We start from the raw sequence: 25569 nt of genomic DNA, 5'->3' as shown, positions 1-25569 counted from the left end.
TATCAAACGGCTGTAAATTATGTTTTCATTAAAACGCAGCCGCAGCCGCAGCCATAGCGGTAAACAAATACGAGAATCTAGAGCCTTGATAGGAAGAAATCCCACCTTTAAGCCAGAGGGGAGAATGCAATCCGTGAGCCAATTCTTTGGAAAGTGCAAATTTATAGCTCTCCTATTCGACTGCAAGAATACCATCCTTGAGCTGTTGTTGACGCATGCATGCATCAAGCGAGGAGTATTTCTAACATCGTTAGCCGATTAACATCATCATCATCATCCCATCCAAGGCTTTCTCCCCTTTTCAGATGGAACAGAGTCATAAACTACAGTGCAGCGTCCTCCATTTCAAGAGATTGATAATTATGGGAGACACAATGTGTATACTCACATGCTAGGCTAGGGAAGACATAGCTAGGAGGAAGAAAGGGCACGGAATTTTTTAACCTAACGTATGATACGATCACTCTACCATGCATAAACATTGAGTGCTAAAGTAAATGCAATGATTAACGCACAAGATCTTCTTTTAGAGACAAAAGATTTTTTTAACCCAACAGGAATTGATTTGAATGATCATCTGTCTTTCCCGTTTCCCCTTAAAGTTTTATTTATTTATTTGGCAATTTAATTTTGATGTTTTTCTACATTTCTATCTTCACCATCTCCTTGTTTCTTGTCTCAAATAATACAGCAAATATATTGTTGGTTTTTTTTTTATTTCGTTTTTAAACATCCTTGAATGAAATTTGAGATGGAATCATTCGAAACATTCAGCTACTTATTCGGGGGAAAGCACAGACTGTTTCCTCACTTATTGGTTCTGCGCTGTGTTTGATCATATTTTTAGTATAGCGCCTTGGTCATGGACTCCATGGCTCCGTGGTTGCAAACGTTGGATTCATGAGAGTCTCATGTGGATCCATGGCTCCATGGCCACATCGATGGGGCTCATGAGCCTCCTCTCTAGAAACCTCATCCTGAGCTCCACTGCTGTGCTCTTCATCGTTTGCTTTTGATGCTGATCGTCCCTTCATCGTTGAAACTTGATTATAACATTCTGGGCTGCAGGTACAATCCATTGCGTATTTGACCATACCCAACGGAATGAAATGCGGCGGAGGCATACCAATTCTGCTAATCGTGCCACCACTTGCTGGAATAGTGGGCCACCTTGCCTCTTCCAATCCCATAACTAGGAGAAATCGAGTACCCGCAGCTCCCCGCTGCCTTGTCCTGCTCCAATCCCTCCACTATTTTCAAAACCAGAGGCAATCCTATGCTACCCCCAAAATCAAAACCAGGCCATCTTATGCTACCCATTAATGTTAGCCAACACCAAAACCAGGCATCCTGGCATGAAGCCCGTCCTCCGCCAGTTCCAGACGCAGACCCATCTGAACCTACTCCAATACCCCAGCGGATCCACAGTCCCGGGGTCTTTCATATCCATTCCGACCAGCTCCATACCCTAACCAACACCTACCCCACTTGATCCGCCACCACTGCCAAACCCCCCAAAAATCTTTTCCGATCCCAGTCCCGGTCCCAGGATCATCAGTACTACCATGGCGTTCGCCTTCATGCATTTGGTCATCAAATTGTCCAAAAGAATCTGTGAGCGAAACTGAAGCTTGAGCATAGCAAGACCAAGAGACCCACGTAGGCACATTTTAGTGCTGCCATTTTTGTTTTGTATCGATCTGCAAGACAGCAAATCAAGACATGGCTTTATATACTGTAAGCTTAAGAGGAGAATTAAATTGGTATTTATGGTGTAATAATAAAAGCGCAAAATGTCTGTATTGGTTTGTTCTTGCAACCCGCAGCCACGATGCTTGTGTGAGAATTTACGTGTTGTAGCTGGAACACCAAACCTGTAACCCAACAGGCATAACTGGAGATTACGGCTAAATTTTGAATTCAATGTCATCGAATCCTGCGGCTTAAAAAACGGCTTCTCGCAGTAACAGTGCAGTGGTTATTATGAACTCAAATTGGGACATAAACAGCAACTCGGATTCGATGTGCCCACCAATTTATCAGTTGTAAAGAACCACTGATCATATATTAAAAAACTGCAAGTTCAACTCATGCATAAGTAAAATTGAAATTTAATTAAAAAAAATTGAAAGAGACAAGAAAATCCAGAGGATTCGTTGGTTATTATCCAATTATTTAGGGATAATTGGTCTTTTGACCTTTCAATAGCATTATATATTACCCGTTAAAATTTGTCCGAGGGTTTTAACAGGATATATATATATATATTAAAAAACATTGTTAAGACTTCAAGGAGGATTATTTTTGTAAGGCATAATAATTAAATTTTATAATTTTATTTAATTTACTTTCAACTTTTCACTTTACCTCCCTTTTAAGGCATTAAAATCAATAACTCCATCATGTCATAGATTTAATAAGCTAATTAGAATAAATTTAGTTTTTTTATTTTATCTGATAATATTTTTTAATATTCTTTAACCATTTTTTTATTTATATTATTTAAATAAACCAAACTTATTAAATACAATCAATTTAATAATCCAACTTTTAGATTATTTTTTTAACGCTTGATTTAAAAAAAAAAATTTTAAATCGAGCACGGCCTTGAGGCAACCCCTGACTATTTGCTACTATATGATCTGATCTTTTCCATCCTCCGGCCAGCATTTTGATTAGACATCAAAGTCTTAGTCCTTCAGAAAAGAACCCTTTCCTTACCAAAACGTCAGAAAGGGTGGTGGTAATCATTTTCTTGAGCTGGAAACCTTTTTCCCGGAAGATCTAGTAAGATGCTTCAAGCAACACTGCCGGGACAATATTCGACTCTTTGGCTGTATATGCAAAACAGAAAACATATCGCCTAAAAATGGGTCATCCATCAACGGCAAAGCATTTCCATATTGATTGACACAACCAAAAAGATTTTAACCAGAGCATTAGCAAAATTAAAAGGCTACTCCTTTATATTCCTTGGTGTGAACTGTTAAATCCTGATCTATGAAACACTAACATCCATCTGAAGTAAATGAATTATTACCAGAGACGAACCCTCAAGCTCCAAATGCAAAACAAAACAAGAGGAAATCTTCAACCTTTTACATTAACAGGGGGCTCAACTTAGCACAGTGAAAAAGCTCTTCAAAAGAAAATACAGCAGAGTTTATTGGCATTTAGTCACATGTTTAAACATTGTCACCGGCGCCTGATTCCGCATCAATATTCTTTAAACCTTCAGCCATCATTCGTTCCCTGTTTTGTAATTGTCTCTCAACAACCATATACAGGCCTAGATAAGAGATAACCAGAAACTATCAAAAGGAGGGTAACCTAGAGGAAAAACAAAGCTCGTGATGCAACAATTCCAATAAAACAAACGGTTGCCAGTCTTACAATATTTTTGGCAATAAATCAGGAGTTGAGTAAAGAAAACATACTGACTAACACTTCCAATAGCACACGCCCAAAGAACCCTCGAGGACCATTTATCACCAATAAACTCCTCGGCCTCCCATCTTTCGCTGCAAAAAGCCACTAAAGTACTGCTGAGTACATTCCATTATACACTACAAATTAATGCCAAAGTTGATTTCTTGGATGGCTACTTTTCTTTTCATTATTTCTCTCATAAGCACCATAATAAATGCAGTAATGGGGAACTGAGAAGGAAGATCTCGTAAGAAAAGTAACAGATAGAAAATAATGAGCAGAGAAACCTATGAGCAGCTAATCAACTAACAGGAAAAAGGGGAGTGCAAGAGAGCTTTAAAATGGCCAACGAAAGAAAACCATTTGCTCGCAGAAAGAAATCCCGAAGTGGATATCTAATATTCATAAGAAAAAAGATTTCCAGAAAAAATGTACTTCCACCTTGAAAGCAATTTGCTAACATTACCATGATCAACAAATAGCACCCTAAAAAAGATCAAAGAATTAATCAACTAAAACAAAAATCCCGTTTTCCCTAACTTCCCAAATTCAACCTCCTATAACAAAAGAAGCATGATTCTGGAGAAATGTGTGGGCATTTTAAACATTGAAGATGTAAACGAGCTCGAAATTCCCATTCGCTCATGATACAACCAGTGGATTATATTCAGCAAAAGCAAATAAATGTTGCTAGTCCTTGGTCATTTACCTACTCTACACTTTCCCTCAACAAAAATAAATAAATAAATTTACAGTAAAGAACAAGAAGCCTATATGAGACTTGGGGCATGCAAGCCAACACTTTCTAATCTACAGTTAAAGGGTTTAGAATCATACAATTTCTTGATCTAAATGGAAGAATACACCACGATGAGATAAACACACTAATTCATCATTCTAAACCCGTATAGCTCGTGAAAAAAAATAAAATCAATAGCATCTTGGCTAGATTTTATTTGATCCAGATTCCTAAAGTAAATTTAAGGAATTGAAATAGAACTGATCAAGAATTAAGTAACTAAACTCGGGCTAAACAACAAATAGATATCATTATGATACACACCCAAAAGGAAAGGATTAAGAGAAGATGCGATCAAAACACAAGCAAATTGCAAAAGACCCATCTGGATATTTCACCATTTCTTGATTTAGAATTAAGAATAACATAAAGTATAGAGAGTACAGTACCTTGGTTTGTGAGTTGAAGCAGATTCTTCAAAGCAGAAGACTGTAAACGGGAGTGTGGTTTTAGCTAGATCCAGGGATTTTAATTTTTATTGTGAGGTTGGGGATTGGTATTCGCAGAGCTTCATTATCTATCCGCACACCAATTTCGAGTCAATGGACTTATCTGTCCTTATGGCAATCTAACAATTACAACCCCACAACAATTGAGACTCTTTGTAGGATAGGGAAAGCCAAAGGAACTACTGGCAGTGCCACTACCGTAGTGTTGAAGAGAGACTGTAAGTAATTAATAATTAAATTGAAAAATGTTAATTTGTGCTCCACCAAAGCACAGACTGGAAGTTAATCTAGTGTTAAAGGGACAAATTTGTCCATCAGCATATAATAGCTGTGCGAATAGACATCGCGGTGTGCGAATAGCTCTTTCCAGCAAGGTCTCCGCGTTTCGTTAAGTGTGGAGACCTGTTCATGGTCCGGGCCGAGCCTAGGTCAGACCCGGTTGATTTTAATACAGCTCAGGCCTGTCCTTGAAAATATAATAAAAAAATAAAAAAAATCACCCTGACCATTGTATAATTAGGTTATTTTTTTTTTAATTTGCCTTGAAAATTATAATTTATATTTTAAAGTTTATAATATTTTTACATCTCACTTAAGAAAAATCAATAAAAAAATCAAATTATTTAGGGAATCATATTAAATATTACAATTTTATCTACTTTGTTATAATTAAAAAAAAAACTTTCATAATTGAAATTTTAGCAAAACATTGTGTGCATATAATATTAAATCCAAAATTCAGGAAATAACAATTGTTATTATGTAATTAAAAGGCGGTAATAATTCATGTGGACATGAGATTGGTCTGAAAGAATTTTGAAAAATAAAATGTTATTAATAGCTGATATCACTTAATTATATAAGATGAATGATATGAAAGATAAAAACATAACTTAACAAAAACTCGAATAACTATATTATAGTTTTATCAAGTTCTCAGGATTTTTTAAACTCGAAAATTATAAGCGATAGAATAATAGACGATAATTAAGTAGACTTGTAATTTTCTTTGTAATAATAGACTTACAATTTCAATTCTATAAACCAAAAATATCAAAAAGATATTTTATTATCCAGGAGTTTCAATTCGTGGATGTAATCAAAGTATGAATTATTCAATGAATATAATTATTCTTTTCTTAAATTATTGAGTTTACTTTATATTCAAGTTATTTTAAGTACTTAGTTATTTTTTCAATTAAACTACTATTTGTATAAAATGAATTTAATTATATTGATATTCATGTAACTCTTTAATACAAATTTAAAATTACATGAATAAATCTAAAATTATAACACAAGTTAAATGAAGAGAGAAAATCATTGTGGATCAATAGATCTTTTATTGTGGATTGTAATAGTAATTTCACTTTCAATTTCTTATCTTTTTACAAGCGGAAAAACATTTCTTTGGCTTTCCTTTTCTTCTCATTCATTGCTTATTCTCACTCCTTTTCTTTTAATTTTTTACAACTCAAATCATGAATAGAATGAAAGTGAATTGGACAAGAGGAAACTGTAGAGAGAGGATGAAGATGGTACTTCTTGTGTTTAGTCCTTCTCCTTCTTCTTAACCAAATTGGTAGAAGAAATGGAAGGGAAGAGGGCAACAAATTGACAAAGAAGAGGACAAAGTCACGACGAAGAGAAAAAAACAACAAAGAGAGTGAGGAATTTTATGGTATGATTAATGGTGAGAAAATTATATGGTTTGATTTTTTCTGTTCTTGAGAGTTTGATTTGATTAATTATTCTTCCATTAACAAAATGGATGTATTTAAAGGGAACATTCTTGATCTTACCATCAAACCCATAAAATTTTAAGGATAAGTAGTGGACTTTATGGGTTCTAACATCAAAGGTGGGATCTTTTTCAAACATCTAACATGTTTTTGTTGTTTTTCAATAATGTTAGGAGGACTAGAGATGAGTAACAGAAAGTTTAGACAATAAATTAATTGGCAGAATAGGGGATCTTTGCATATGTTGAATCAACATTTTATTGGAGGACAATAAGTATATCCTTGCATTTAATCAAAGTTTTTTAAAGTTGTAAGAGTGCGGACATGTATCTAACAATTGATATCAACATAACAAAGTTTAGCTTAAATTTTGGATTTATTTATTAAAATTCATTAGTGTTTGGCAGAGATATTTGTTGCCCTTTTCTTTCTTAACAATACATCATAAGTTCATAAGGAATTATTAATTAGATATCCTGAGACAATTCAACACATTTGTATGAGTATTTTGGCCCTCAACAAATAAGCTACTTGGGTTTAGCAACTACGCCATCCCAAGCGTCTTGGGTCTGGCAACAACGTCATGCCTAAGCGCCACGAGTCTGACACTAAGCTAGACCCAAGTGCCATGGGTTCAACATCTTGGATCTGGCAAGCATGCAAAACCCATGTTATGTGAACTTAACAAGATTTACAATGGACAAGCTTTGATTTTTATTTCGATTCCATTTTCGCTGTCTTGGTTGTGTATTAACTCCTTTACATCTTAAAACCTTTCTATCTATGTTACTGCTTATGGTTTGTGTTAATTTCTCTTTACATTATTAGCTATTAAAGTTTATGTTATCTTATATATTTAATACAAACATTAACCAAGTTTAGAGCAATGATAGAAAAAAATGTTGCGGCGGAGCACGGGCAATAATAATAGTGATAGTACTAATAACAACAATAACAATAACAATAATAATTATGGTTTATATTATTATTATTAGTTATAGTGGTTGTGATAATAATTATAACAATAATATAAACAACAACAATAATAGCAACGATAATAATGATAGTGATAGTGATAGTGATAGTGATCATGATAATAATATTAATTTCAATTATGATATTACTTATTGATGATAGTAGTAATGGTGGTAGCTGTAATAATAGTGACAATATTAATAATGATAATAATAATGATAAGAATAGCAATTGTTATAATAATAATGGTGATAATTCATCATTCGATGTTACAATCATCCTTAGATATTGGATTTGGGAATTCAATTTTATAATTATTTTTATTTTGCCTTTTATGAGGTTATCGTGATCTAAAAAACATTTCGGTATTGGGTTAGTGTTTGATTTTGTAATCATCTATTTATGTTATCATGTACTTAAAGAAAAAATAGATTAAAAAAAAATATAATCCTAGTTGAGTCCATAACCCAATTCACAGGTTTAACATACTAGCCTGGCTTTCCCGATTCATGCAGGGCAACTAGCTCAAAATGGATTGACCCTCACTTTTAGAAAGGAATTTTTAGTTCATTATTTGCCTCAACACTACTTTGTTTTTATCATTATCTAGAAACTTATTTGCTGGCATTCATTAGCTCATTATGGATAAATCATTACCTTACTTTTGTGATATTTTGCAAGACTAATGTTGAATTTTCAAAGAATAATTGGTATCAATATAGTAGAGTTTAACTTAAATTTTGCATTTATTGCTTTGTTTTTACCATGATCTAGAAACTTATTTGCTGGTGTTCATTAGCTCATTATGGATAAATCATTACCTTACTTTTGTGATATTTTGCAAGACTAATGTTGAATTTTCAAAGAATAATTGGCATCAACATAGTAGAGTTTAACTTAAATTCTGCATCTATTTATTGCAATTTTATTGTGTTTGACAGAGGTATTTATTGTTTTTTTCTTCACAATACATTAGAAGTTCACAATAAATTATTAGTTAATTGTCCTGAGATCATTCAACACATTTGCATAAGTATTTTGATCCTTAACAAAACCATTACCTTTGACCGGCTCACGAAAATTATGCAAATCTCAAGCGCGAGACCCAAGCTACTTGGATCTGACAACCACACTAGACCCAAACTCTTCTATTTAGTTAAATTCAGAGTTTAATTAGTTGTCTCAACAGAGACATGCACACAAAAGAAGTCACATTAAATAGCTATCATAAGCAGTGTTAGATATAAGCAAGTGAATCTCTTCAAGATAAACATCTTTTTTAAGTCACGGAGAAGGTGTCTCGATCATATAGAAGGGATTGCCCTGGATTAACGCATTAGCTTTAAATAGCATGATTATATATGTTTGTAGGAAGAGTAAGTAAATGGGTGGTTAAAAAACTTGTGAGGATGCAACTAGAAAAGAACCATAATTAAATAAAATGAGGATGCAACTTTCTTGTATTTTTTTTTTAAACTCGTTAAATATTTTTTTAGGCCAAGTTGATATGAGTAATCTTGATCAATCCACTCAATTTGTGACTCAGGATTTTCCCGAGATCGATCCTTGAGTCAGGTTTAAAAACCAAGATTGAAAAAATAAAGATCAAATTTGACATTAAAATAAAATAAAATAAAATAATGATGGATGAATTTGAAGAAAAAAAATTTAATTAAGAAAATAAATGAAACCAAAATAAATTATAATGAAAAGAATAAGGATCAAATTAAAAAAAAAAAAAAATCAAGTATGAAATTGAAAAGAAAATCAATTAGAAGAAGGGTGAAAAGCAAAATAAATATCAATTAAAAGAAAAAGGACCAAATATAATATAAAAATAAAATAAAATGATAAATGATAAAATTAAAAAACAAATCATAAAAAGAATTTAAAGCAAATATAGAACAATAAAACTATGAGACCACAATTGCAATAATACAAAAGGTTAGGACATTTTTGAACTTTGGGTGGGTGGAGGAGAGAGAAAAGAGGGTGGAGAAGAAAAAATTAGGTCAACATGAGTTGGTCAGGACAAAGCAATGCCTCACGACACTTTGCTTGAGACGATGGTTGTGTATTTTTTGATACCGAAGGAGGTATCATACACCGTCCAAATGGCATAAACAACCTCTCCACACTAGTGCGTTCTTATCAAGCATGTGTGTTTGGTGTGGTTGTAATTACTTTTTATTTAAAAAAGTATGCCAATAATATATTTTTTATTTTTAAAAAAATTATTTTTGAGATCAACACATCAAAATGATTTGAAAACATCAAACACATATTAATTTAAAGAAAAAAACAAATTTAATTTTTTCAAAAATATTTTTCAAACGCAATGACAAACGTTCGAATGTATATATTGCACAAGACATTCTCACTGCCAGAGGCAACTGTTGGTCATGGTCATCCACCTGTTTTAACCAAATATTTTGATGATTAAGCAGAATCGGTGGTTAGGTTTTTCATAATGATCTCTGATGTTAGGATTCTAGTTTTGTCTGATTTTCCTATATATGGAAGGTATGATTCCCATCCCCATTTACTTTTATGCTTATATTTTCAATGGTTATATTCCTAATTGTGATTTGGATGATCACTTACTCGCATATTCCCTCCTCAGACTTTAAAAGATGCACATGAACTGCACTTGTCTTGTCTTGCAAAATTTCCTACCTTTTGGTATCTAACTCGTTTGGAGGTTGAAGCTAGTGTAGTTAAGTGGTTGATTTTGCTTCTTATACTCAGATAATGTGCTAGCTTGGAGGTTTTAATCCTTAATAAGGTTAGTTCCAATTATATAAATACTCTTAATTAACCCATGCATGCATTTGTGTGTTTCTAACTTTAATATTCATTCAGGATAATCAGGATACCCCTCAATATTGGCGAGGTCCTCATGGAAATGCGGTCCTGTCCCATTGCTTGTCGTCATGCCTTGAGGTGATTGAGTTTAAAAATCTTGAAGGGCAGTTAGCAGAGATAAAAATTGTGGAATATTGCTTAAGGAATGCTCGGGTCTTGAAGAAGATGACTATCAGATACGAGATGGAGACTGATAATTCAAAAGAAGATGTAATCCAGAGACTGTTAAATTGTCCAAAGGGCTCTACATATTCTTAACAAATTGAGTTTTTGCTTTGAATTGTTCGTTCCCAGCACCCATTTCTGAAACAGATGTGCTCTACAACTGCAAGGTAGAGAGAATGCAAACCTTTCGTATTGACATATTGTTCATGGCAGAGTTCTTCTACTGGTTTTGAAGTTGTATTCTGTAAGTATCCACTTCAACTTAATTCCTTCTGATCTCTTCCAAGCATCACCAGCTAATTGCATTGATTTGTAAGCTTTTTGCTGATATTATGGTTGTTTTTCTCTTCAATTTGTTGAATGCGATGCGACACTAATAATGCCCCATGCAATTTCCCTTTTTATTTCTATCTTCAATTCTTTGGATGCCCTACTAATTCTTCTGATCATGCGTGTATCTTGGCTGTCCATGTTGATGATGTTAAAGGCCTGGTTCAATCTCATCATTTTTATTTGTTCTTATACAGATTGTTAGCTGTGCAAATGTTCAGGCCTGGGAAGAATCACGTATTTCTCGTCCATAGGCTCTTTGAATTCTTGTAACTTTGCAGTTGTGGAGGCAGTGATAATTAGTTTCAACATTGTTACGTGCTTCACTCAATGCATGCAACACATGCAGGGCAGAGGTGCAGTGAACGTGGGCATTGGACGTGGGCAGAAATTAATTGCATTTTCAGTTACTTTCATTCAATAATACTGAGGAATTGTTTCAGTTATGAAACGGTTCTTATTCTACAGCAGCAGATTCATTCTGCAGCAATTAATTGTGCAGTTTCATTCTGCAGCAATTAATTGTATTAAGTTGCTTTATTTCCGTTAGTTGTAATGGCTATTTATATAGCCGGTTGAATTCAATAAAGGATTATCAATTGTCCAGTATTCTACTCCTTGTCTTCCTCTTCTCTCTGTTTCGTGACAGATTCTAAATTAAACATACCATTTGGTATCAGAGCAGGTTCAATCCATGGACACCCGTGGAAAAACTAATGTTGAATTCCGCAATGAGGTCAATGAGACTTTGGGAAGGCACGAGGCCAGCTTTGATCAACTCAATGCAGCTTTACAAACTATTCTCACTGAATTACAGGCCATTCGTACCACCCAACGTACGCAAGCCATTCCTCCTGACATCAACCCATTTGCACAGGAATCTTCTTCCCATCGACCACCGGCCCCCATTCTGTTGCTAGTTTTGATCACCCACATCCATCACAACTCAAGCTGAATTTTCCAAAGTTCAACGGAGAAGATCCAATTGGTTGGCTTTATAGAGCTGAACAATACTTTGAGTTTCAGAACATTAGAGCTGCACAACGCGTACAGTTAGCTGCATTCCACCTGGAAGGCATTGCGCTACAATGGTTTCGTTGGCTAACAAAGTTTCGTGGGCCACTCACTTGGGATGAACTTACACAGGCCATTTCAATGAGATTCGGTCCAACCGAATATGAAGATCCCTCTGAAGCTTTGACCCGATTGAAACAAACCTCAACTGTTGCTGTTTACCAGGAAGCCTTTGAAAGGCTCTCCCATAGAGTTGATGGCATGCCCGAAACATTCCTAGTTGGTTGTTTTATTGCAGGATTAAGGGATGAAATTCGATTAGATGTCAAGATTAAACAACCCAAAACCTTGGCAGACACAATTGGAGTGGCACGACTGGTGAAAGAGCGCAACCAACTGCAACGCAAGCCTTTTTCAAATAATCATTTATCGCCAGTCACGACAATTCAGAGGGGGCACTACAATCCTTCTCCTGGGATTCTAGGCTCATCTCCTAATCAACGAGCAAATATTGAATCCTCACCTTCAACAACTCCATTCCGAAGAATTACAAATCAGGAAGCTAGGGAACGACGAGGGAAGGGACTTTGCTATTACTGTGATGAGAAATACTCTATCGGCCATCGTTGTGAACGGCCACAGTTGTTCATGATAGAAGACTCTCCTTGCGATGAGACCTCTGAGGAAGACCAACTGGAGGCAGAACTTACAGAGGTGACACCAGAAATTTCCTTCCATGCTATTGCTGGTGCTGAGCATCCCCAAACGATTCGGGTCTCGGGAAAACTACAGAACAAAAGCTTGATAGTGTTGATAGATGGGGGCAGCACTCATAATTTCATTGACCAAGCCATTGCAACTCGGTTTGGCCTGCCGATCGTCAAAGATAGGAAACTTCAGGTGGTGGTTGCTAATCGGGAACGTGTGGAATGCGCAGGCCGTTGCCAAGGAGTCAGGTTATCCATCCAGGGAATAATCATCACGGCTGATTATTATGTTCTACCTGTGGCAGCCTGTCAGGTGGTTTTAGGGGTGCAATGGTTGGAGACCCTTGGACCAGTGGAGACCGACTACAAACAGCTCACCATGACCTTCATAATCGGCGGAGTCAGGCATACTTTGCAGGGTCTTAGACGGAAGACTGAAGCATCTAGCATTGGGATTCTGCACAGTAAGGAGTGTTCTGGTCTACAGAGGATGGGGTTCTTCTTCCAAATTCAACCCCTTAAGAACACTCTTTCATCAAATACGTATCCTTCAGCGATCCAGTGTCTCTTGGAGGAGTTTGCAGAGGTCTTCGCCCCTGTCGCACCCGACATCGCGGCGGCCCTAAAAAATTATTCTCTTGAATTAATTATATATGGAAAAAGAACAGATTTCTGGCATCCGGTTCTTTTAGGAAAAAAATGTCTTGTTTGAGGAGTCGCCACCTAGTATTATGGTCACTAGGAACCCTAACTGGTCAACATAGATTCTATGACTCGGGATTGGTTACGTAAAAGGGAAGATATTATCACCCCTTAAACGTTCTGCCTAAGGCAGACTGTATTGTTGGTTTTGTCTTAAATTGCTAAATATTTATTAATTTATGTTGTGATGATTTGTTTATAATATTCCTGACTCTGGCGCCAGTGAAAATTTGAGCTCGAATAATTCCAACTCTGGCGTTGGTAAAAATTCGTAGCTACGACAAAAATTAGATCAATATAATTTTTTATTCCCTACCCTAGCGCCAATGAATAAATAAATAAAAATAAATTTATTTTTTACACATGCACACATTTTTTATTTTTTAGCTAAACAAAATAAAAATACAACGAATAAAAATAGTATAAATTTAAACTGATATTTTTATTCCTGACTCTGGCGTCAGTAAATAAACCAATAAATTTACATTATTTTTATTTATGCATACACATTTTTTATTATTTTTTATTTTTTCTACTTTTACTTTTTTTTACTTTTTCTGTTTTTTTTTTATTTTTTTATTTCCGGGCTGGGCCCAGCTCAGCCCACATGGGCTGGGCTAGACCCAGCCCAGCCCGGCCTGCCACTGGCCCAAGCCAGTGGCCTGGCCGAGCAAAAGCAACACGTGTGCGACAAGCCACGCGTGTTGCTGCGCTGTGCAAGTGAATTAAAATTCACTTGCACAGTAAGCTGCTGATAAATTGAAACCAAACGAAAGGCAGAGGAAACGGCTTACCTGGTTGGCCGGAGGCGACGAAGACGATGACAGAGCTCCTTTTGTGTGATTGAACCACGCTTGGCAGGGCACCCTTTCCACCTTGCCTTGCGCTCTTCTCTCTGGGTTTTGCGTTTCCTTTGCTTCTGGTTATCTAGCCTGTTATCCCGGTTCTTTGAGATGAAGGAATGAAGACGATGGCGATGCTAGGGGTTCTTCTTTTTTTATTTGCAGGAGGCGATCAAGAAGACGGTGATTTTAATGTTGGTATTCTGAGTTTGTTGCTTGCTTTTATCTCTGTATACGATTTTCTTTGTCTCTGTTTTCTACCGATCGTGGTCTTTTCCTTTTGTTTTTCCTCCTTTTCGGTTCTGTGATTCACTCCCCCTTTTCTGGGTTTATTCTCCGTTCAATCCCCCTCCCCCTCACGAGGTCTCCTTCGCTCAATTTTTATAGAGCCAGCAGCAGCCTTGGTGGTGGAAACGGCTGCCCTCCTAAATGCTCCGTAACCGGCGCCTTCAATGAAGAAACGTCAGCGCCAACGGACGAAACGCCTCTGCCTTTAATTGCAGAGCCGTTGCAGAGACGGTGAACAGTTGCAGAGTAAAAGAGAAAACGATGTCGTTTTGCTGGTTGTGAATTTGGTCCTTGCGATTCTTCTAATTTTGCAATCAAACCCCTGATTAAAATGTAATTGGATCCTTACATTTCTGCGCCATTTTCAAGTTGGTCCTTGGATTTTAATTTTCTCAATTTGGACCCCAATTAAACCTCAAACTTTGATATTTCTTCAATTAAGTCCCTGATTGGATTAATTAAATTAAATCCAAAGTCCAATTAAGTCTCAAAACTTATCAATTCTCCAATTAAACCCTTAATTGGATGAATTAAATCAATTCCAAGCTTAATTAAGTCTCCAAACTTATCAATTCTCCAATTAAACCCTTAATTGGATTAAATAAATTAATTTCAAGCTTAATTAAATTAATTTCAAAGTTTAATTTAAACCCCAAAACTTCCATTCATATTGCCCTTAACCCAAAATTTAATTCATTCTTCATTTATTTCATTTTACTTGTTTTTTCATCATCATTATTATTTTTTCATCAAAATTTTTTTATCCATTTCAATAAAATAAAAATAATAATAATAATAAAAATAAAATGGTCAAAAAATTGGGTTATGACAGTTGCCCCCTCTTTATAATATTTACTATGCAAAGATATTAGAAAATTTCATTTTCTTTTATCTTTGTGTAGTAAATTTATAAAGAAAAGTAGATAGAGAAAGAACCATTTTATTTTTTCTTTTCTTTTTTTTTTCTTGAAAACTTAAAAAACAGTAGATTGACACACGACCTTTAGAGAGAGATGTAGAAAACAGGAAACAAGTCATTTGGAAGACGACCCACTTTTTTTTTTGTATTTTGTTTTTTTTGTTTTTTTTTGGTTTTTTTTAGAAGTGGCCTCATTATGATGGGTGACCTACCCAAGTAAAAAAACAAAAAGGAAAATCAGGGCTCGAAGGCGCACTCAAAAGAATGTGAGGGCTCAAAGGCACTCGAAAAGAAAAACGAATGCTCAAAGGCACTCAAAGAGGAAAGGGAGGGCTGAAAGGCGCTCCCAGAAGAAAGAGAGTGCTCAAAGGCGCTCCAAAAGGAAAGCGAGTGCTCAAAGGCACTTCGAGAAGAAAATGAGTGCTCAAAGGCACTAGTGCTCAGAGGCACTTGAAGGCGAAAGCGAGTGCTCAGAGGCACTAGTGCTCAGAGGCACTTGAAGGGAAAAACGAGTGCTCAGAGGCACTTGAAGGGAAAAGCGAGTGCTCAAAGGCACTGGTGCTCAGAGGCACTTGAAGGCGAAAGCGAGTGCTCAGAGGCACTAGTGCTCAAAGGCACTTGAAGGGAAAAGCGAGTGCTCAGAGGCACTGGTGCTCAGAGGCACTTGAAGGCGAAAGCGAGTGCTCAGAGGCACTAGTGCTCAAAGGCACTTGAAGGAAAAAACGAGTGCTTAAAGGCACTTGAAGGGAAAAGCGAGTGCTCAGAGGCACTTGAAGAGGAAGGCGAGTGCTCAGTGGCACTCGAAGAGGAAAGCGAAGGCTCGGAGGCCTTCGAGGAGGAAGGCGAGTGCTCAAAGGCACTCGAAGAGAAGAGAAAAGCGCTCAAAGGCGCTCTAAGAGGAGGGCGAGGGCTCAGAGGCGCTCGAAGAGGAAAGCTAGTGCTCAAAGGCACTCAAAGAGGAAAGCGAGGGCTCAGAGGCGCTCGAGAAGGAAGACGAGTGCTTAAAGGCACTCGAAAGGAAGGCAAGTGCTCAAAGGCACTCGAGGAGGATGGTGAGTGCTCAAAGGCATTCGAAGGGGGAAGTGAGGGCTCAAAGGCGCTCAAGAGAGGTGGAAAGCGAGTGCTCAGAGGCACTTAAAGGGAAAAGCGAGTGCTCAGAGGCACTGGTGCTCAAAGGCACTTGAAGGGCAAAGCGAGTGCTCAGAGGCACTGGTGCTCAAAGGCACTTGAAAGGGTAAGCGAGTGCTCAGAGGCACTGGTGCTCAAAGGCACTTGAAGGGAAAAGCGAGTGCTCAGAGGCACTGGTGCTCAAAGGCACTTGAGGAAGCGAGTGCTCAGAGGCACTGGTGCTCAAAGGCACTTAAAGGGGAAAAGCGAGTGCTCAAAAGCACTGGTGCTCAAAGGCACTTAAAGGGGAAGCGAGTGCTCAAAGGCGCTCGAAGAGGCAAACGAGTGCTCAAAGGCACTCCAAGAAGAAAACGAGTGCTCAAAGGCACTCTAAAAGGCAAGGGAGTGCTCAAAGGCGCTCGAAGAGGAAAGCGAGTGCTCAAAGGCACTTGAAGAGGCAGAAAAGCAAGTGATTTTTCAGATGACCTATTTCTCATGGGCGGCCTTCCCATGTTGAAAAATTCTCAAAAATGAAATATTTCCAACAGCAATTTCGATCTTTGGCCATTTCAAGTTGGCCTTCCACTTGATGGATTCCGTTGGAATTTTCTCATATGAAATTTGTAAAAACTCTTTGTCCAATGTCTTAAATTTTAGATGATATGCATGCATCTTTACCTGTTTTGAAATATAGGCCCCCATTTCTTCTTAGTCTTCTCGTTGCTTGACTGATGAGGACTTGTTAACTCTGATTTGGATCCTCTTTGTTGCTTAGCTTCTAGCCTACTCGAGTTGGCCCATGTAAGTCTATTTCCAGATTTGTTCACACAACTCAACCTTTGTGGTGCTCATCACGACCCATTTATTTGCTGAAGATTTCTGACTCGTCAAATAATTTGAGAGGACTTATTCATTGCCCCTCGTTTCATTGATAAAAACAATTGGTGTCACTTGTTGAAAGGATCAAATTGTCTTTCGTAAACCAAAATGCCCCCTTGTCTTATTGTAGGAAATATTCCTCTCTTTTTCTAGAAGAGAAAATACAATGCTGCCCCCTTGTACTGGTCATTGCCCCCAAGTATGCTTTGTCAGCGACTTAGACAAATAATGGTTTTAAAAGACCATTCTCTCATTTCTCTTTTTTGTTCATTTTGGTGAAGGAATGTGGGTCTAGAATGAATCTTGAAATCTTGATCTTGCATTTTGAAAACAAAAATTATTTCGATGTGAATCTAAAACAATTTGCTTTTGAAATCTTACAACTCCTTGGTTATTTTCTTTCTTGGAAAAGAGGTTATTTGCTCTTGTGTTTGGCAATGAGATCTTCAGTGAAAATACGTCATGAGATGATCTTTTGTTTCAAAGTGAAGGGCTCGAGAAAAAGCTCGAGGTTTATGAGAAAAATTTGTCTCTTTTTGAATCATTAATTTTTATCAGCATGAATAATAATGAGTAGTTTATTCTTGATGTCATGAATCTTATGAAAAAGTATTCTTTTCATTTGGAGAGCATTGTTTATTGTTCTCGGTTGCTTGCTTGCTTGCTTGATTAGAAAGGACTTTTACAGGGACGTAACGTAAGCTGTGGTTTTTGGCTATGAAAGAAAAGGATTCATAAGGCTCAAAGAGTGTTTCAGGGTTTCAAAGACTAAGGATCACTATCAACAGTTTGACTCTTGACGTCATTTCTATTTTCTTTTGCCGCACTTCTTTGATTTGCTGCTTCTTCTCTTTTTCTTTGCTTTGCTAGGACATACTCACTTTATCTTGGATGTCACTTTTTCTAGTGATTTGGGCATGCCCCCTAGCATTTGAGTTTCTTGAGCTTTTATGCCTTTTTTTGGCTTTCTCACAGCTTTTCCTCTTTTCTCATTAAAATTTCATCTTGCCCCCCAGTGTGGGGTGTGATCCTAGTCGGGATTTTTTTTCATGAAAGAAAAAATTATTCAGGCTCAAAAAGGGATCGCAAGGGATATACTTATTTCAGAACGTGAAAGGAATAACAAAGATGGCCTTTCCTCATTTCAAGCGCAAGCAGTTAAGATCAATAAACTTTGACCTCATCCAGTATGATGGTTTGGTCTTTGCAAAGATGCATTTCATGAGTCATGAGCAACGAGTTCACTACATACCATTATTCATACATTTAAAAACACATGATTCAAGAGTCATGGGGTAAGGGTGTTTATTCATTTTTTTTTTTTTGGTTTATAATTTAATCACCTCATTGATAGAGTTGCTTGATTCAATTGTCATTCTACAAGTAGAATGTTAAAAATATCATTTTTGAATGAACATCAAATTATTTTTGAAATCAAAATGCCAGATCAATTTTTCAAAACTCCAATAGGGAAATGGATTTTGGTACGAGAGATGAATTGCGTCTATGAGATCACGCGAGGCTTCAAAGGTGTATTCGTGAGTTCATATAACAAAACTCTCTTAAGAAGATAAAAAATGATTGGTCGCAAACACGATTGAATGAGAAACTCATTATTTCATTGAAGCTTAGGAAAAGAAGTTCAACAACAAAGATCTTATGCCAACATGAATACTGGCATGATAACACATAAAGGGGCTAAACATTTAGTGATCATTGATTGGAATTTCTGGAATCTTTCAATCATTCATTCTCTTCGACAAGGGCATCTTTTCAACACTTAGTTGCAGTCGCATGTAGACCATTCTCGACCTATTATCACCATAGCTTTATCTTCAAAATAGTTGATTTCTGGGAGTCGGTGTGAAGCAATCAGCTATAGGAACAATAAGTGCCTTGGCAAGCACCTTCAGTGAAATCGTTTTTCTTAGTCGGGTTAGCAATCTTACCTAACCCAATGGCTTGTTCAATCCTCTCAGCTATAACAACTAGGTCAGTGAAATGTTGTGCAGAGCTTCTAACCAAGTATTCAAAGTACGGAGCTTTAAATGTATTGGAAAATAAACTGATCATCTCTTTTTCCAACATGGGAGGATTAACTTGTGCAGCTACCTCGCTCCATCTCCGGGCATATTCTCTTATGGATTCCTTGTTGTTCTTCTCCATAGCTTGCAAGCTTAACCGATCAGGACCCACGTCTATATTGAACTTATATTGCCTCATGAAGGCATCAACTAAGTCCTTCCATTTTTAACCTTGGTATTGTCCAATCGCATATACCAAGTAAGGGCAGCGTCACTCAAGCTGTCTTGAAAAAAATGAATCAGCAGTTTCTCATCATCAACCACCTCAGCCATTTTGTTGCAGTATGCTTTGAGATGAGTCATAGGGCATTGAGTTCCCGTATATTTGACAAATTCTGGCACTCTAAACTTTTTGGGAATGACAACGTTGGGCATCAAACACATATTGATAGCTTTCACCAGGTCGCACAAATGGTTTCCCTCAACTGCCCTTATCCTCTTCTCTAGGGTAGTCCATTTTTCCCAATCCTCTTCTTTCACCATCTTGCCCTTTTGAGATTCTTTCTCGGTGGAATCAGTGGTAGATGAAATTCTTGAAGGGTATGCTGGCTGGAAATGCATAGCTTGTTGAAATTCAGATGACATCCTACTTGCCCCCAGATTATGTGGATCAAAATGAGTTACATGCATATCTTCAGGCTGAGCTATAAGTGTTCCTTTTCTGGATTTATCTCTCAAGGCTTGCTCGAGTAGACTAGTAAGCCTTGCGACTTCTTCTTTAAGATTATCCACCTCTTTTTGATGTTGGGCTTCCAACTGGGCTCTTTCTTCGTTTTCCATTTGTCTTTTTTCTCGAACGAGTGTTATAAATGAGTTTCAATGGGGGACCTATATTTCAACCTGCTAAATGTAAAATCATGCAATTATGCAAAAATGCTAAAGCAAAAATAAAAATAAAAATAAAATGCGTATGAAATGCAAACTTTCCCTTCACGGGGTGACAACCTAATAGAAAGATCCTAAGTATTGAGTGCATCAAAGGGTTGGTCATTATCTAGTTTTAAAGGGTCTCTCGCATGCTTAGTGATCGTCCATGAAAGGTCGATATGAGGCTTACAAGTAGTGTGAAGATAGAGGCCCTGAGGAATATCAGTTTGGCATATCAACCACTTCCAAGTAAACAATCAAGCGAGAGTTGGATGGTTTCACGAGTCTTACCCAGGCTAAAACCATTGGGGTACCGTTACTTTCCCACTTATCCTAGGTTGTAAAGTGTGTGCTTCCAAAGTGGTGCATGGCAACATAAACAAGGATGCAAGCTAAAGCAATAAATGCAGGAAAAATAAACAAATAAACACAACAAAAAAAAATAAATTAAAAAAAATAGCAATAATAAGACAAAAGACAAAGCTTAATCCTAGTCCCCAGTGGAGTCGCCATTCTGTCGCACCCGACATCGCGGCGGCCCTAAAAAATTATTCTCTTGAATTAATTATATATGGAAAAAGAACAGATTTCTGGCATCCGGTTCTTTTAGGAAAAAAATGTCTTGTTTGAGGAGTCGCCACCTAGTATTATGGTCACTAGGAACCCTAACTGGTCAACAGAGATTCTATGACTCGGGATTGGTTACGTAAAAGGGAAGATATTATCACCCCTTAAACGTTCTGCCTAAGGCAGACTGCATTGTTGGTTTTGTCTTAAATTGCTAAATATTTATTAATTTATGTTGTGATGATTTGTTTATAATATTCCTGACTCTGGCGCCAGTGAAAATTTGAGCTCGAATAATTCCAACTCTGGCGTTGGTAAAAATTCGTAGCTACGACAAAAATTAGATCAATATAATTTTTTATTCCCTACCCTAGCGCCAATGAATAAATAAATAAAAATAAATTTATTTTTTACACATGCACACATTTTTATTTTTTTAGCTAAACAAAATAAAAATACAACGAATAAAAATAGTATAAATTTAAACTGATATTTTTATTCCTGACTCTGGCGTCAGTGAATAAACCAATAAATTTACATTATTTTTATTTATGCATACACATTTTTTATTATTTTTTATTTTTTCTACTTTTACTTTTTTTTACTTTTTCTGTTTTTTTTTTTATTTTTTTATTTCCGGGCTGGGCCCAGCTCAGCCCACATGGGCTGGGCTAGACCCAGCCCAGCCCGGCCCGCAACTGGCCCAAGCCAGTGGCCTGGCCGAGCAAAAGCAACACGCGTGCGACAAGCCACGCGTGTTGCTGCGCTGTGCAAGTGAATTAAAATTCACTTGCACAGTAAGCTGCTGATAAATTGAAACCAAACGAAAGGCAGAGGAAACGGCTTACCTGGTTGGCCGGAGGCGACGAAGACGATGACAGAGCTCCTTTTGTGTGATTGAACCACGCTTGGCAGGGCACCCTTTCCACCTTGCCTTGCGCTCTTCTCTCTAGGTTTTGCGTTTCCTTTGCTTCTGGTTATCTAGCCTGTTATCCCGGTTCTTTGAGATGAAGGAATGAAGACGATGGCGATGCTAGGGGTTCTTCTTTTTTTATTTGCAGGAGGCGATCAAGAAGACGGTGATTTTAATGTTGGTATTCTGAGTTTGTTGCTTGCTTTTATCTCTGTATACGATTTTCTTTGTCTCTGTTTTCTACCGATCGTGGTCTTTTCCTTTTGTTTTTCCTCCTTTTCGGTTCTGTGATTCACTCCCCCTTTTCTGGGTTTATTCTCCATTCAATCCCCCTCCCCCTCACGAGGTCTCCTTCGCTCAGTTTTTATAGAGCCAGCGGCAGCCTTGGTGGTGGAAACGGCTGCCCTCCTAAATGCTCCGTAACCGGCGCCTTCAATGAAGAAACATCAGCGCCAACGGACGAAACGCCTCTGCCTTTAATTGCAGAGCCGTTGCAGAGACGGTGAACAGTTGCAGAGTAAAAGAGAAAACGATGCCGTTTTGCTGGTTGTGAATTTGGTCCTTGCGATTCTTCTAATTTTGCAATCAAACCCCTGATTAAAATGTAATTGGATCCTTACATTTCTGCGCCATTTTCAAGTTGGTCCTTGGATTTTAATTTTCTCAATTTGGACCCCAATTAAACCTCAAACTTTGATATTTCTTCAATTAAGTCCCTGATTGGATTAATTAAATTAAATCCAAAGTCCAATTAAGTCTCAAAACTTATCAATTCTCCAATTAAACCCTTAATTGGATTAATTAAATCAATTCCAAGCTTAATTAAGTCTCAAAACTTATTAATTCTCCAATTAAATCCTTGATTGGATGAATTAAATCAATTCCAAGCTTAATTAAGTCTCCAAACTTATCAATTCTCCAATTAAACCCTTAATTGGATTAAATAAATTAATTTCAAGCTTAATTAAATTAATTTCAAAGTTTAATTTAAACCCCAAAACTTCCATTCATATTGCCCTTAACCCAAAATTTAATTCATTCTTCATTTATTTCATTTTACTTGTTTTTTCATCATCATTATTATTTTTTCATCAAAAAATTTTATCCATTTCAATAAATAAAATAATAATAATAATAAAAATAAAATGGTCAAAAATTGGGTTATGACAGCCCCTAACCCCAGTCTTCCTCCTCAACGCCAACATGACCATATGATTCCCCTCCAGCCTAACACAGGTCCAGTAAGTGTGCACCCTTACAGATATCCATACTATCAGAAGACAGAGATTGAACGCATGGTGAAGAAGCTTTTAGAATCGGGACTCATACGACCAAGCAATAGCCCTTTTTCCTCACCAGTTTTGTTGGTAAAAAAACCTGATGGCACTTGGCGATTTTGCATTGACTACCGGGCTCTTAACAAGATCACCATAAAAGATAAGTATCCTATACCAGTTATTGATGAATTACTAGATGAGCTCCATGGAGCTAAGTTCTTTTCGAAATTGGATTTACGGTCGGGCTATCACCAAATTCGTGTGAAGGAGGATGATATTCCGAAGACAGCATTTCGAACTCACGAGGGACACTATGAGTTCATTGTCATGCCTTTCGGGCTAACTAATGCCCCAGCAACTTTCCAAAGCCTCATGAACGACCTTTTTCGACCCTACCTTCGGCAATTTATCTTGGTATTCTTCGATGACATCCTAGTTTATTCCAAGTCATGGGAAGATCACCTAACTCACTTGCAACTTGTCCTTAAGATTTTAGCTACTAATCAGTTGTTTGCCAAAGAATCCAAATGTCATTTTGGAGTTCAACAGGTTAAGTATTTGGGGCATTCTATCAACAAAGATGGCGTATCTGTGGACCCCGATAAAATACAAGCAGTGGTGGCTTGGCCCACACCCACTACAGCCAAGGAAGTTCGAGGATTCCTAGGCTTAGCCGGATATTACAGGAAATTCATTCGTCACTTTGGCAGCATGGCCGCTCCTATGACCAAACTCTTGACTAAAGAAAAGTTCCAGTGGACTAACGAAACGGAGGCAGCATTCAATCAACTCAAGCAGGCCCTCACGACTCCACCCACCTTATGCCTTCCAGATTTTTCTCAGCCCTTTGTAGTTGAATGTGATGCCAGTGGGTTGGGAATAGGTGCCATCCTTACTCAAAACAGCCACCCCGTGGCTTATTTTAGTGCAGCCCTTAAAGGAACATCCCTTACTCTTTCCACATATGAAAAGGAGATGTTAGCCGTTGTCAAAGCAATCCGGAAGTGGCGACATTACCTACTTGGGCAATCATTTATTGTGCGTACGGACCATAAAAGCCTCAAGTACTTGTTGGAGCAGCGCATTACCACTCCTGCCCAGACACGGTGGCTTCCTAAGCTTTTGGGATACGATTACACTATTGAGTATAAGAAGGGGGTTGAGAATCAGGCTGCAGATTCCTTATCACGTATAGGAGAGGTGCACTTCCTCTCTATTTCAGTTCCCCACGCAAATTGGTGGCCCCAACTACAAATAGAGGTGAAACAGGATCCCTTTTATGCTTCGTATACAAGAAAGAATACCTCTCAACCGATGACTCTACGTGATGGGGTTTGGTTCCACAATGATAGAGTTTTTCTAAGTCCCACCTCCTCCCTGATTCCGTTGATTCTAGCTGACAGTCACTCATCTCCTGTGGGGGGACATTTCGGGTTCCATAAAACCCTTTCTCGGATCAACCACAGCTTCTTCTGGCCAAGACTACGACAGACAGTGAAGGAATACCTGCAAAAGTGTGCGGTCTGCCAACAATGAAAATCAGATTGCATGAAACCTGCAGGGTTGCTTCAGCCCTTGCCTATTCCCACGCAAATCTGGACAGATATTTCAATGGATTTCATTGAAGGCCTTCCCAATTCAAACGGTCATTCTGTCATTATGGTAGTGGTAGACCGTCTCTCCAAGTATGCTCACTTTACTCCCCTGAAACATCCCTTTACAGCGGCTTTAGTTGCTAAGACATTTGTGGCAAATGTGGTTCGTTTACATGGTATTCCCACCTCTATTGTGAGTGACAGGGATAAGGTCTTCGTTAGTTCCTTCTGGCAGACCCTCTTTCAGCTACAAGGGACACAATTATGTATGAGTTCCAGCTATCATCCCCAGACCGATGGACAGACCAAGGTCGTTAATCGCGTCCTGGAGCAATACCTTCGCTGCTTTGTTGGCCTACAACCAAAGTCCTGGATGGACTGGATACCTTGGGCAGAGTTTAGCTACAATACATCTACTCATTCGTCAACCAAGATCACTCCCTTTGAGGCTGTTTATGGAATACCACCGCCACAACCACTCACCTATGTTCCAGGGACTGCCAAGGTTCAAGTTGTTGAGGAATACCTCCAAGACCGAGACTCCCTCTTACGTGATCTTCGTAGAAATCTTCGTATTGCTCAAGAGAGAATGACGATCCATGCTAATCAGCGGAGGCGAGAGGTCTCATTTGAGGTCGGTGATTATGTATACTTGAAGTTACAACCTTATCGTTAGACTACAGTTGCATTCAGAAGTTCCTTAAAGCTCTCCCCTCGGTTCTATGGACCATTCCAGATACTAAGCAAGGTCGGTCTCTTGGCATACCGGTTGGACCTCCCCAAAGGCTGCCAAATTCATAATGTTTTCCATGTCAGTTTGTTACTGAAACATTTGGGATCAATCACGCCTCTATCATCCCAACTTCCTTCGCTTGCAGACGATTCTTCAATTCTTCCCCAACCTGATTCCATATTGGCCAGACGTGAAATTCAGAAAGGAAAATATCGTCCTAAGGCTGAAGTGTTAGTAAAATGGATGGGTGCATCAGATGAGGATGCTACTTGGGAAAATGAGTGGCGGTTTTTTAAGTCTTACCCCCAATTTCGTCCTTGA

The 25569-nt window shown here is 37.8% G+C and overlaps 1 protein-coding gene across 1 annotated transcript; it reads left to right on the top strand.

Moving 5' to 3' along the window:
* The first annotated feature begins 9732 nt into the window (after nucleotides 1–9732).
* On the top strand, nucleotides 9733–25569 carry LOC140955262 (uncharacterized). The gene is made up of 11 exons (XM_073407455.1): nucleotides 9733–9810; nucleotides 10257–10469; nucleotides 10572–10591; nucleotides 10952–10991; nucleotides 11104–11160; nucleotides 11440–11590; nucleotides 11632–13061; nucleotides 15963–16356; nucleotides 22880–24436; nucleotides 24524–25149; nucleotides 25252–25569. Exons 1-11 carry the CDS (start codon nucleotides 9733–9735, stop codon nucleotides 25567–25569), a joined length of 4884 nt encoding a protein of 1627 aa, XP_073263556.1.

The sequence above is a fragment of the Populus alba genome, chromosome 1 (assembly GCF_005239225.2).
Source record: "Populus alba chromosome 1, ASM523922v2, whole genome shotgun sequence".
Lineage (NCBI taxonomy): Eukaryota > Viridiplantae > Streptophyta > Magnoliopsida > Malpighiales > Salicaceae > Populus > Populus alba.
The sequence above is the reverse complement of the archived record's forward strand: the minus strand, read 5'-3'. Positions and strand labels throughout refer to the sequence as shown.